Source organism: Haliaeetus albicilla, chromosome 17, assembly GCF_947461875.1.
Source record: "Haliaeetus albicilla chromosome 17, bHalAlb1.1, whole genome shotgun sequence".
Lineage (NCBI taxonomy): Eukaryota > Metazoa > Chordata > Aves > Accipitriformes > Accipitridae > Haliaeetus > Haliaeetus albicilla.
In genome coordinates this window covers 21,014,419-21,029,108 of record NC_091499.1, presented here as the reverse complement: position 1 = coordinate 21,029,108, position 14,690 = coordinate 21,014,419, and the positions used below count along the sequence as shown (strand labels likewise).

The following is a 14,690-nucleotide window of genomic DNA, read 5'->3' as shown; positions in this document are numbered from 1 at the left end:
TAAAAACTCTCCACTGAAGTCAAAGCCTTAATGGTGCTTGGCATTATACAGTCGTTAAATGAGTGTAACAAAGGCACAACTAGTAGCAGAAATGAGTAAGCTAGGAATAATTCTTGTTTTCTAGCCAAGGCCCTGGAAAAATTATAAGATAAGGCTAAATAAAAAAATAAATCCTGTATTTTGCAGCCAATGAGTATGCTACTGCAAGGATTTGTTGTTTTTCTAAATGCAATATTCAGAAAAGATAAATTAAGTCAAGTGAAAGAGGACATAGCAAAACTTTTTTTTTTTTTTTTTTTTTACTGTCTCCCTGTCCATTTGCTCTGCTGTCTGCTATAGAGGCCTTTCATCCCAAACTGGCATGGAAAATATGGTACATCAGCATAGTATACTGTGGCAAACTTTGTTGGTTTGCATATGAAACACTGAGCGTGACATTAACACAGGGAGCAGATTTTGTACAGTAGTGGAAGTAGCGCAAGTCAAGAAGTGGTAGATCCAGCCATTCATTCACTGCATGGCACTAATGTCTTGACTTCCCATATGGTAGGAGAGAAGAAAAACGGGAAAGGTCATATTCAGAAACAAGGAGGTTTCTCAGTGGTAGCCTACTGTCATGCAACTAATAAATGACAGTAACACAGTGCCATCCAGTTGCGTTAGCAAGAGCTGCATGGCTCCCCTTCCCCAGCTCACCGTTGACTACCACGGTTAGTGTATTCATCCTGCTGCAGTGCTGTCTGCAGAGCAGGTTTACAGTCCCATGGCATAAATGAGAGCAGTCCCGTGGTTCTGTTTGTTTAAATGCCAGAGAATCATCATGAGATGTGTCATGGGACTGTAGGCCATAGACTGTTCACTCTCTTGTTCCTGAAATGTAGCAAACAGTTAAAACCAGAGCATTGTTTGTAGATGCTTATGACCTGTGGCAGTTTTCCATGAAAATCTGTCTTGTTTATTTTGGAGCAGCCGCTGTCATTAGTTCCTTTTGTTACATATGTTAAAAAAACAGAATAGTCAGTGATTTAATGGGGGGGGGGGGCGGTATGTGTTACTAATATTACAAAAGCAGTCAAAACCATTCAGAAGAAGCAACTTCCTCCTTTGTTGGAATTAACCATATCTGAATTAAGAAGGTGTACATCCAGTACCGAAAATCAGTTGCATCTTTGTTTTTAATCACTGGGTATTTTCCATGGCTGCTTTGGGGTGAGAATCCAGCACAACTTTTGTTTCATTAAAGCAAACAACTATCACATCTTCTAACATAAATATCAAGTTAGTTGCTTGTGCATGTCAAGATGACAATTAACAATCAATGTTTCCATTAATGTGATTTAAGAAAGTCATGCTTTTTGGTAAAAAGGCATCACTTAACTACCATTGTTTAGATTTAAAAGCTAGTGGGCCTTGTTAAGTTCATCGTGAAAGACATGGAAAGGCATAAGGAGGAGGAGTTGGTGTCTCTTCTAAAATATTAAAGGGCTGTACAATCAATCAGTGTCCCAGGATGACTTATAATTTTTTGGCAAAGTGTACTACAAGAACTGCGTAACAGCCGGAGTAGCAGCGTTCCCTGTAAGCAGGCCATCTTTCCTCTGCTGTTGGGGCTGACTCTCTCCAGATCTGGTCTCTTCCTAGATAGGGTGTTTTTGAGTTTGAAGTAAAAAGATAATTTTTCTGTTTGTTGGATAAGTAAGGAAAATAAATCCTACTCTACTAATGGAAATTTCTGCAGGGTGTTTATGCACTTTAAAGATGCATTTCTTTACCTTTTGTATAGAAAAAGTGTCTAAGAAAATATTGGGTAATACTGCCCCAATTTCAACTGGCATATCATGCTGAATATAGCCAACAAAGATTTAAAATTTTTTAAAAAAATTATCTTGGACATTATGAAGTGATGCAATTGAATCATTGTCCAGCCCATTTTGAGAAGGGCATAACCCTGTCTCCAACCACAAAAACTGTAAAGGTGGATGCTGAGACATTCCAAGGTACTTAAAAAAACCAAAGGAAAAATTTGACAAAATTGATCTACTAGCTATGAAACATGTCGGTACCTTTACAAGGTAACATTTCAGCAGTCTAAAACATCAGTGCTTATTGAGCATGGTGTTCCCACAAAAGAGAAAGCAAATTTAGAAAAGCCAGTGCAGAACACTGCAAACACTTACGAGCATTACTCAGTCACTTGGCCACAGATTAATTTAAATTTTGTGGTTTGGGGTTTCGTTTTGTTTCAGTGAGTGCTGTGCGCTTCAGAAATTTAGAATGTTTTAGGTCACTTCATGATCAGAGAGAATGCATGTTATCTGAAGACTTCAGTATATAACAGATTTAGCTGTTTAGGATCATTATTCTAAAACAACTACAAAAATCTGAAGTTACTGGTTGATATCTTGTCACTTAAATAATTAATCCTAAGTTTGACCAACAAAAAAAAAATAATCCAAGATTTTCAGTGTTGTTATTCTCCCTTTGCACATGAAGTCTAGTACAGGCAAAATACCACATATTCAGGGAGTCTTCCCCCCCGAATTTGTTGTTCCTTACAGGTAGAGCTATCTGAAAAGAAACTGCTTTCCTTTGGCTAGGAAATAAGGCAGAAATATCTCAGCAGAGAAGTTAGTTGTCTTTGTACTTGAACACCTGCTTAGTTTTTGTCTCCTTTAATTCTTCAAAATTCAAAAGTCTCCAAAATCCAGCAGCCCTAGCTTGCCTCTTTGACCTCTCTCTGCCCTCAGACAAGCCATTCTGTCCAACAGCAATCCAGAACAGTTGGTCTGAAAGGCAAATACTTAACTTCTGGGGTATGGAGGAGAAATTTTCTCTTTGTCTTTTTAAAACAAAGGGACTGGGAAACGTAGTACTTTGAACTCTTCACAGAATCATACAATAATTTAAGTTGGAAGGGACCTCTGGGGGATGTCTGGTCCAACCTCTTGCTCAAAGCAGAGCCAGTACTGGTTTGCTCCGTTGAGTTTTGATTATCTGCAAGGACAGAGGTTTCACAGCCAACCTGAGCAACGTGTTCCAGTGCTTGACCTCCCTCCTGGTGGAAAGGTATTTCCTTGGGTCTAATCAGCATTTCCGTGCTGCAACCTGTGCCCGTTGCCTCTCATCCCTTCCATGTACACCTCTGAGAAGAGTCCAGTTCTGACTCCTTGCCCATGACGTGGGTGGGACAGCAAGAACAGCTTTCTATTCTTAAGGCTGAACTAAGCAATTCCCAGCATTTCCTTGTAGACCATGTACTGCTCCAGCCCCGTGTCATCAGAGTAGCTTCCTACTGCACTTGCTACAGTATGGCAGTGTCTTTCACTTAGTGGGAAGCCCAAAATTGGGCACAGCACTCCAGGCACGGTCCCACAAGCCCCAAATAGGGCGCAGTAATTCCTTGCTGAAATCACTTGTTAACACAGCCCAAGAAGCGGTTGATGATCTTTACTGCAGGGACACACTGCTTCAAGAAAAAAAATACGTGTGTAGATAACTAACTATGAAGGAAAAAGAGTGTAGTTGAAACATCGGAAAAATAGGATATGGACCTCCTGGCGTGTTGGTCATTGATTCGAATCTGCTTGAGTGTTGCCAAACCTGGTTAGAGGCAACTTCTGTTGGATTGCTGTCCCCAAAGTGGGGTCGTTTACCCACTATATACACCTATATACATGCAGACCAGAGGTATTTTATTCCAATTCATGTTTGCGCAAAGATGAGGGCTAGGTGGTAATCCACAAAGCTAGCACACCTTATACCTAAATGGGCAAGCAATTTATACAGTTTAGTTTTACATATTTTGTTTCCAAAGTTCTTCCCCAAAACTGCTATTGGTAGTCGCTTATCTGCCACAGTTTCTATTGGGCTAAAGTTTTCTCCACTTCAAATTAAAGGTACAGTGTTCTTTTATTCTACAGCGCATGCTCAAGGAAACGGGGGGGGGGGGGGGGGGGGGTGGGTGGTGAATCTTTTTGGTCTTGAATTGGGTTGGTGGTCATGATCTCCCTCAGCTGCCTTTACCTGTCCCCCAGTTACCGAAGATCTTTGCTAACTTCATGCCTATTAGCAATTATTTAACTTCCCATGCCTCCTGGGGTAGGATGTTCCCTTCTTATCAGTCTTTTAGTTCTTCTTCAGGGGCACAGTTGTTAGCAAGGCATGCATGGGTTATACAAAGGGTATCCTGTTTCACAAAACCTTTGTGGCCTTTTTAAGGTGGCTTAAGTACATCAGGATGACCATTTCGTACCATATGTGAAACTAGCAGTTGGTTTTGAGATTCACCACCACCATCACCGTTTCATTACACTTCGTATATTTGTAACAAATCAGAAGAATTTAGAAAATTCTAGAATCTAAAAGCTGTGTAGACCCTGTCAAGGCTGTTAATCCAAATGTAGAATATCCCTTATGAGTGTGTCTAAATACTTAATAAAAAAAACCCCAAACATTAATGCTACAAAGTAGAAGCAGGAATGCAAATTCACTACAAGTTTAGATATGGTATGACCTAGACAACACAGGTTTTCTTTTTATTATTCATGTATGCTCTTCTGCAGGAAATAATCCCTTAGTTTTAATGTTTTACTAGCTCATAAGCAGAGAGATGGGACATACAAGCATATTCATTTGGTTTTATGGTGGACTTAGAAGGGTAAGTCAGTGAACAGAGTACAAGTAAAGTTGTCATCCATAAGCATCCTTCTGTTCCCACATGTAGGGCCAGAACCATGAATGGACTATATATGGTTACATGGCCATTGCTCCAAAACTACCTCTATTTTGTCCATTAGCTTTCAATGTGAGAGGTGGAAGCAGTCCTAAGACCAAGGCATTGAACCCAGATCCTGCTTTTCATAGGAAGCGGCTGCTGTTCCGGGTTTTGGTTCCGTTCTTGGCCCAGCAAACCTCAGAGGGTTGAGTGGAAAATGCCCCAGCTCCAACTATTTGGTGCTTATGGTTGTCTCCTGAAGGACAGGAAATGGAAGCTTGAAGCCAAGGTGCTGATACAAAACTCTCCTTTCCAGTGGGCAATCTCTTTTCCAAGGGGCAATCTTCAAGGAACAATCAATGGCTTGTTACCGTTTATTTGCATTTATTTGCAGCTCAACTTGGCTGCGCTATTGCAACGTTATTCTTTAAGCTGAATTTAAATAACCAAAACCCAGTCGGTGATTTTTTCAGATTCATGGCACCTTCAGAATGAAGTAGGGCTTTAGTGCCAATGCTCTGAACAAAAGCTTAAAAGTTAAAATGCAGTATTTCAGCGTATCTAGCAGTTCAACTGGAGAAAAGTGTGTCAAAGCAATCTGTATTTCAACTTGTATTCAGTTTTAATTATTGAATGCCACTCTGAAGAAGTTTGTGTTTTAACGATGGATGAAATTGTTCCTACAAGTGGAAACATGTTTGATGCACAAAATGATGCTATATAAGTAGAGACTAAAAGAGCAGATTCCTTTATTTAGAAGAAATTAATGAGGGAGCTTAATTAAAGTTTATAAAGCAACAAATAAAAGCAGTTCATTTTGCTTTTCTGTTTATTGGCCTCAAAAATTAGCTGTTCCTATCCAAATGAAATTAAAAAATAATACATCTAAACTGGATACATTGATATTTTTTTCGATGTACTTAGTTTGTGAAGTTCATTACATAAAATCATTGAAGCTCAAAAATTTAGAGTGTGAAAGTGTAACTGTAATACAACCAACACTACAGCTGAAGTCTTAAATTAGGTGGTTTTTGCACACAGCAGGGCTACTGAAGCCTGGTTTCCTATGGAGTTATATCCTGTATTTCTTTAGTAACTATCCCACTACATGAAGCCCAATTTGTACTCTTCCCCCCTCCCCCCCTTTTCTTCTTTCTTCCTTTTACAACCCCAGCTGAGAAAGAGGTAGCATGCAGTCTGCTTAATCCAGACTGGTTTGCCTCAGTGTATGCTTATTTGAGTCGACCAGCTGATTCTGCAAATGTAATATAAAACAGGTGTGTTTTTAAGGGCTGTAAATTGTTCATTACATAGGATGATCTCTAACTGAAGAGCTGAGGAAGGAGCTTGCCGTATGAGCAGGTATTTTTCATTTTGAGGTTCCTTGAACTTTTCTTGGAAACATTCAATAGCGGATTGGTCTGATTTTTGTATAGTGTGTCCTCTGCCTATAGTTTGACACCAACTTTGCAATTGTTTTGGCTTCAAGGCACTGTGTTGTCTGAGGGCTTACACACACAAGACAAGCGTGTAAATGGATTGTGTCCTTGCATTAGAATTCTCCCCCTTTCCAGATCTTGGTGTTACAAGTAAGTCATAGTACGTATATGCAATCATACATACTTAAGCTAAGCTCCTCTGAGCTTTGACCAGTTTGAAGACTTTTTAGGAGCTATTTTCTTTCCTGTTTACGTGTCAATATATACTTACATGAGTATTACAAAGTATGCTAAACCTTTTTAATGAGCTTTTGCAAATCAGCAGTGTTTGCTTCAAGATGTGTGGGTTCTGCCATCTCGCAAAGTTGTGCCTCAAGGAAGGGGGAAGAAACAGCTTCTCACGCTGCTGGCATACCTCACCTCACCTGTCCCCACTTTTGCTGTAGAGCTGTGGTTATATGGCTGATTCCCATTCGTTAGAAGACGTGTTGAATTAGCTATGCAATGCATTTATGCCTCAGGGCAAGTTCCTTTCCAGCGCACAGTGCAGGAAGATTCTAACTGAAGTGGAGAATAAAATTTTTATGAACTGGGACTTGAACACTCATGTGCTGTAATATGCTTTCAGCTAATTTCATCTTTAAATACAGATAATGAATCCACTTCAGTTTGTATTCAGATAAGAAATGTCATTCATTCTGTATGAATGCAAGTATCTACATAAAATGGGTGACTTTTACAATTTGGTCATTAGCTTAGATTTTTTTTTTTTTTACATGATTTAAACTAGATAGATAAGGTTATACTGATGTATTTGTAAATGAGTTGGGGCATTGGGCTGTGTATTGGAGGAAAACATAATTTATAAAACCCTGTATAATTAGTTACTGTAGATACTTGTGTTCAAGAAAAGCCCTTTTTTTAAAAGCTGATACAGTGATGTAAGCCAGCTATGAAAGCCAGGTGGCGCACATTAAAGATCATGAAATGCTGTCATGCTTTTGGGATAATCAAATCCCAAAGATCCACCTGGACTTAATTCCCAGGCTCTGGCATGAGGCATCAGGCTGGAGTTGGTCTGAGGACACCTGTATTTTAGGTTGGAAAACGTAACAGTGTTTCATGACAGTCTCATGATGCTGTTCAGGAAAAAAAAAGCAATTAAAAATAAAAAAGCCCTTAGTAAGTGTGATTACTATTTAGAGCTTCAGCTAAGGTGAGGTACTGGGGAAAAACAACATGTTTTGTTTGTGGTATTTCATAGGAAATATAACCTGTCACTTACCCAAGTTTTTTAGGTGCCAAATCTTTCCAGCAGCTTGCCATGAAATGTCTGTTATTCCATGAAAATACTTTCTTTCTCATATGATGTATCACCAAACCATAGTCAAATTCCCTAACCTTTACTGAAAAGGTTGAGTTTGCATGGATATAGCTCAGTACGATAGAAGTTTAACAGATCCTATTTTACTGACAAAATTTGCTTTTGTCCACTGTAACAAATGTAATCATATGGTATATAAATAGAAACCTGTATTACAAAAGACAAGAGTTCAACATGTGGCATCCTGTGCCTGTTTCCAAAAACAGGGGATGGAATGGGTGTTCATAAAATCCAGTTTTTGACTGCAGAAAATGAGAGCGCAAGTGAGCAGCTGGTCTGCCAGTTCTGCACAAAAGCTCCCAGGCAGTGGCTTAGGTATGCAGTGCCCAGATATTTGAAAATGTTTTGGGTTTTTTGGTTTGGTTTTGGGGTTTTTTTTTCTTTTAAATTAAGCGTGCCCTTTGGAGAGCCAGCATCTTTCAGGTGATGAAGTAATGGGCGATGTAGTTTAAATTACCCGCAGTTTTACTGTAGTGGGGAGCCAAAGCAGAAGTGGGCGAGAGTACGCACGGCTTTGCCCGACGGCTGGCTTCGGTTCTTGCCTTTACCTCGGGAAGGGGCGGCGGATGCCCTGCACTCTCGGAGATAATCGTGTGCGCCGGCACTGCCGAAACCCACCCCCTTGTGCCTGTGTTTTCCGACAGCTGCGGGAAGCGATCAAGGCCGGCAAAGGTGTGACTTCTGCCATCGACCTCTGCCGCTGCCACGGAAACAGAGCGCTGGCGGCCCTGGAGCGCTTCCCTCCCTCCGAGGCCAGGGCCGCCTTGGCCAACATCGTCTGTGCCGTGACCCGGTTCTCCTGACCCACCGCCCCGGGAGGACCAGCTCTCCCTCCGCGGGCAGGAGCAACCCGGCGGGGACGCCGACGATGCCCCGCACCGCCGGTCACCGCGTCCGTCCCGTCCCGACGGAGGAACGCGCGCCGACTGCTGCCACCGCTGCTGCCAACAAAATTTGGGAGGGGGAAGAAAAAAAAAAGGTCACAGCCGGCTTTCGCTTGTCATGCCAGAAGCGCACTTGAGGCTGCACCGGTAGAAATAATTAATGAGTCCCGTTTCCGTGACCTCAGCAAATGGACAGGAAATAAGTCGGTATTGATTGGGCACCGGCGGGGACGGCGCCAGGGTGGAGGCCGGTGGTTTTCCTGCCCGAGGGAGGGATGGAGGGAGGGATGGAGGGGCGTGAAGATCCAGGTGTCACAAGAAACCCGCTCAAACCTGCCCAGAGAGAGCAAGCTGCCAAAGCTGGCAATTAACGTACCCGCTTATCAAGGGGAAGGGCAGTTCAGGGGATTAAAGGGGGAAAATCCTCTCTCTGTCTGCATGCAGTCATGTCTCCTCACACTGTTTTTATGTATTCAGATGTAAAATTACCCTGTGCCTAATGCTTTCCGTATTTGAGAAACTTGCTGAGAAAATGTGTCAAGCATGGTAAGTAGGAGTTTTAAAATATTTAATCAAATATTAATTTGGCTCTGTTAAGGGAACTGATTGCCTGGGTTTTATATTGTGTGTATATAATATGTTGCTCTGGGTCGAAGAATGAGGTACTTCCAGCTCTTCTGGGGGAGGGAATATCCCTTCCTCGGATCCAGCAGTTTGTTTCAACACAGTCTTACACAAAAGAATTTCCTAGGTTTGTGACACTTGCATTCATTTAAGCCAAATAAATGTTAATTTGTAAGGCTAGACATCGGCCTTTGGCAGAGAGGAAGGAGGAATGCTCTTCTGTGAGTACAGTCTTTCACCGCACTGAATAAAATGCAGAAAATACTGGAGAAGTTTTGAACCTCAGTGTGTTGAATTTTAAAGTCCAATTACAGACAGCATATAAGGTGTATCAGAAGCCTGCAATTTGAGACCGTCTCTGTTTTGTTCATAGGAGATGATTTTTGCGGTTTGCATGCATGCAATCTGAGAACGCCGTTGACAAGAAGGCTGAGTTTACATAAATGATCTAGATTGAGACTCAGCTACCTTTCTTCCTTCTGTGGTGTAATTACAGCCCAATCTGGAGACAGCTAGCACAGCAAACAGATTTCATTACATCCCTCACTCAAACACTAAGTGGAGTTATTTCTGTTAAATTCTCTCCTCCCTCCTTCTCCCCCTGCACTCCTTCCCCCTGTCACACAGCTTGTTTGTCATAGACCAGCGTGTTGCATTCCACCAAATGCAAAATATAAATAAAAACTCTGTCCTCTAAAAATATACTGAAGATACATCCTGCATAATGTACATAATATTCTGTGTAATATATGCCTATATTATACCATAATGTTATATGTATAATAAGCAACCTTGAGACACAATCTTTGTTTAGGAGCAGCATCCAGAACTCAGGACTCACTTTGTTCTGGAGAATGGCTTCAGCACCAGACCCCTTCTTGCTTGTTGCTTGCACTTTCTTTCTCATGCCTGTCCTGGCATTTTCTTTCTTCCCAAGACTGGCACTTCTGCCTGAGTTAGTGCTGTTGCTGCAGCAGAAAGGCTGGAGGCAGAAGAGGAGCACCGAGAAGCATGGAGTAGCCCAGCTAGTGGCAGTCGCAGGCATCTGCCTTAGCTAACCACTGTAGATTCTCACCTGTGAAGTTCCCTGAAGTACTGCTAACGTAAAACTTGTGCTTGAAAGAAATGCCTAAATTCAACCAGAGTCATATTTCAGCTTTTTTGGGCTCTAGTTTTTACATACTACGTGTAGTAGGAGCCATACATTATCTTCTCTTTGTCTTTTACATCTGTGCTAATTGGTTCATAATGGTTTAGGCCTGCAAGAAGCTTGGGTCTGCTGGAGATATTCTGAGCCATCTCACCCCAGTTGTGTGAAAGAAATATCAAACATACTGCAAAACTGTGTACACCTGGTTTATTTTTTCATGAAAGTACAATTTTTTTTATTTGTACTTTTTACTAATAAAGGGAAATCAGCAAAAAATTAATGACTTTTTTGTATTTTTATCACCAGAATGTTCTGTTTGCTCGTGAACTATTCTTCAACCTCAATTTTTAAAAAAGCAACATGAATTGTCCCTTATCAATGTTACCAAGTAATCTTATATTTAAGATATTTGCCTGTAATTGTTGAGAAATTTTTGTTGTCTTGTTTCTTCCAGGTAAACTACAAGCAAAGTACTATACCTCTCTGTCAAACTCTGGGTGAATTATTCATTGCTGTGTTTTAATATACTCCCCACACCTTATACAATTTCTGAGTAATGGTGGAACCTTAAGGCTGTTCTGCTTTTATTTTTATCTCGATTCCTTTTCCCCACCTACCTCTATAAGGAGGTCAGGGAGAGGGAGGCCTGTGGTCCAGGGGGTGGCTGAGGAAGGCATTAATGCCATTTATTTCAGTTATCCAGCTGCTCAACCAGACGTACCTATCAGCTGCTCCTCTGAACTTATCCCAGGTATTGTATTGCTGGACTATTCCACAGGTGCACAAAATACAGGGCAAGGTCCCAACTGCTTTTTAAACCAAACTGAATTCATCTCCTACAAAGAGCACATCTGCAGTGGCTAGAATAGCTGTTTCATAGGTCTGTGATGGAAGGTCGTTTAACTGCCAGACGAGTACTTCCAGCTCCACAGTTGTGATAAAGCTGTATAGGAAGGTTGTTTTGAAAATGAGGTACTTAGAAGAATAGAAGTGGCTGGAAGGGACTGCTGAAAGTCCTCTGGTGAAATATCCCACGTGAAGTGGACTGTTGCCTACATGAAGTCTGGTCTTGGAAACCACCAGGGATGGAACTTCCACAGGTTCCCCATGCAGCCTGTCCCAGTGCTGCTCCACCTTCCTTGTGAAGGAGTTTTCCTGATGTCCAGCATGAACCTCTTTCACCATGGCTGGTGGCTGTTGCCCATTATTTATCACCTGCCACTGCCAAGAATTGTTTGGGTCCGCTGTCTTTGACTTTGTCTTTTGTCTTTTTGTCTTTGTTTTTATCTTTGTCCCTATCCTGCAGCTGTGTGCAGCAGTTTGATTGCCTGTTAGCCTCCTCTTACCGGCCAGAGAAGCTCCAGCTCTGTCAGCCTCTCCTGGTGGCCATGTGTGCTAGGCCCTAACTAATGGCGTAGCCCTTCAGTGACCTGCGTGACTTTCATATCATCCCTGTTGGGCTGTGAGCCCAAAATAGGCCCGTTTAGGAGCAGACTCACGGCGTGTGGTAAGGAGGAGAACAAAAGTTTACCCCAACGTACTGGGTCTTGCTATGACGGAATTACTTTTCTTCATAGCATCCCATATGGTGCTGTGTTTTGGATTTGTGACCAAAACAGTGTTGCTAACACACCGATGTTTTTAGCTATTGCTCAACAGTGCTTGCATAGCACCAAGGCTTTCTCTGCTCCTCGCTCTGGTGCCCAGTAAGTGGGTTGGTGGTGAGCAAGGGGCTGGGAGGGGGCACAACTGGGACAGCTGACCTGAACTGACCACAGAGATATTCTGCACCAGGTAACGTCATGCTCAGCAATAAAAACTGGGGATGAGGTGTGGAGGTGTTCCAGGGGGTCCATTGCCTGGGGACTGTCTGGGCATCAGTTGGCTGGTGGTGGTTGCTTTTGCATCACTTGTCTTTGTTTTGTTTTCATTTTTTTCCCTTTTACCTATTAAACCGTCTTTAACTCAACCCATGAATTTTCTCACTGTTGCCCTTCTGATTCTCTTTGCCATCCCGCTGTGGGGGGCAGTGAGTGAGCAGCTGTGAGGTGCTTAGCTGCCATCCAGGGTGAGTCAACCACAGTCCTTTTTGGCACCCAGCGTGGGATACATAGGGTCCGAGATAACAAGACATTTGACTGGGCTGTGCTAGAGGAAACTTGCTACACCTGTTTAGCTGTTGCTGGTTGACTTATTTGTTCTCGATGCAGGTTTATTTGTTCCCTTACCCACTCTGTGTCATGCTCCCTCTCTTGCTGTACATAAATTTGAGAGCTTGTTAAAGGCTGGCTTTGGCTTTTGCAGTCTGCTGTGCCATGTAGCGCTTGGCTGTGTTTTGCCCAGGAGAACTATGACGAAAGCGCTGGTGTTTGGGCCCTGCCTTGCTGCTGTCCCAGTACTTCAAGAACCATCTCATTGAGACAATTAACAGTTACACCTTTTCCCTCTGAGACCCAATTTGTGGAGGAAACAAAGAAGGGCACCTTCCCCTTCATCCCCTGCAGGGTAGTTGCTTTCCACCTTGTTACAATGACTCTTCAGTATTTTGAACATCCCTGGGTGATCACATTGCTGTGCCTCAAGAGTTTCTAGCTTTTTCCTAAGGTTAACTGACTATTTAGGAATATCACACAGGGATGTGCCATGAGGCAATGTGGTCATGGGTGGCAAGGTGCATGGGAGAATATGGGCAGGTATCTAGAACGGTTTTCACCTCCAATGGTGTGAGATTTGACCCCCAAATAAGTGCAGGATCCTGATGGAGTGACAGAACATTTGAGAAAAGGATGCCCTGCCTATGCTAAAGGGACACAACTTCTCGCACCGTGCAGGGCCTGCCTACACCTACCGACCGCTGTTCAGCACCTTCAGTGGGGAGAGAGGGTCTCTGGGTCTGAAGACGTACAAATGGGCATCGTGGCTAAGCCAGAGAGCCAACGCTCAACTATATCAGTCACCCCTATAGTCAAGAAGAAACAAGAGAAGCAGAAGTCAACTCGTTCAGTCAGGGAGGAAGAAGCTTCTCCAAAGAGGGAGCAGGAGGAGGAATCGGAGAGGCAGCTGGTTGTGCAGCAGAGCAGTCACAAGAACAGGAGGGGAAAGAGACAGAAATCATAAATGAGCCAGAAATCACCAGCTCCTTATCCCTGAGTAAGCTGCAAGATAGGCACAAAGATTACAGCCATCAACCTGGTGAGCTAATTATCAGCTGGCTGCTCCAATGCTGGGATACTGGAGCCAACAGTCAGGAATTTGAGGGCAAGGAAGCCCAGCAGCTGGGATCCCTTGTGAGGGACTGGGGCATCACCAAAGGGATTGGAAAAGGAGCAACAATCGGCAGCCTCTGGAGACAGCTCCTGTGGAGCACGAAGGAAAGTATCCCTTCAAGGAAGATCTTGTAAACTATCGAGGCAAGCGGATAACCACCGAGAGTGGTATCCAGTATCTGAGGAAATTAGCAGTGGTGGAGGTGATCTACAGGAGCCTAGAAACAACCAGGCATCTGAAGACCTGGGTGAAGTCCAGTGCATACGGTCCATGCGGCAGAAGTTTGTATGGAGCACACCGTCATTGTATGCCCGCACCCTGCTGCTAATGATTTGGCCAGACATCGAGGGTAGATGGGCCAGCCGGCTCCAGCAATTCAAAGAGCATCTCTCTTCCACCCCAACCTTAGAGGCCTGTGTCTCGGCTGGGGAGAGGCTGTCCCAACAGTTCCAGGTATTCAAAGACAGCGTGGCTTCCTCCTCGCCCATACCAGCCATCATCTCAGCTACCAAGTGAGCTCAAGGGGAAGGGTACCATGGGCACATTTGCGTGCCACTCAGTGGTTCTGTCTGCACGACCACGAGGAGGACGTGAGGAAGTAGGATGGTGAACTCACCTGGAAGCTGGAGTACGTGAATTGCAAGGAAAAACAGTGGCCAAAAAGGGTCTATACAGGAAAATCACTGCTCCAGTTGCTGTTGAGCAACTCCCCGGACAGAGTAGAAGGACGGATCTTCCTTCTGACCCGAATAAGGAACTTTTGGTTTGCAGTTACAAGAATCAGGTAATGAATACTCTGTCCAGGAACAGAGGGGCCCTGCCGGGCAGAGGAGGGGGACAACCAGGTTTATTGGACTGCATGGATTTGATGGCCTGGCACACCTGATCAGCTGGCTGTGCTTCTCTTAATGTAACCCAGCGTGTGCCTTGCCTTATTTGCAATAAAGAGTGCACGGGTGGCCCATATTCGGCTTAGCATCCAACTTGATAGAGGTCGCTAGAAGATTGAAAAGCTCTTTTTAGTTTAGTGGAAACATTAAGGAAGTGTTCTCTCGGTTGTCAGGGAATGCTTCTTGCCCCAAGCAGTGTTAAAGATGCCAGACCAGCCTGCTCAGAGGTAAACCTGCTGGTGAGATCTCTCCATTGCTTTTTCTTTGGAGCAGATAGTGTTTGAATTTTCATAGATGCAAAAGGCTAACTCAAGCAACTGTGTCGTGCTGCAGATTAT

At 43.3% G+C, this 14,690-nt stretch overlaps 1 protein-coding gene across 1 annotated transcript in view; it reads left to right on the top strand.

Annotated features, from left to right (window-relative positions):
• Positions 1-10,475, top strand: part of PDSS2 (decaprenyl diphosphate synthase subunit 2) — a 122,667-nt gene extending 112,192 nt beyond the window's left edge. Inside the window, exon 8 of the mRNA XM_069804984.1 lies at positions 8,182-10,475. Coding sequence (XP_069661085.1) covers positions 8,182-8,340 — 159 coding nt within the window. The 3' untranslated portion in view covers positions 8,341-10,475. The remainder of the gene's footprint in view (positions 1-8,181) is intronic.
• Positions 10,476-14,690: the final 4,215 nt, after the last annotated feature.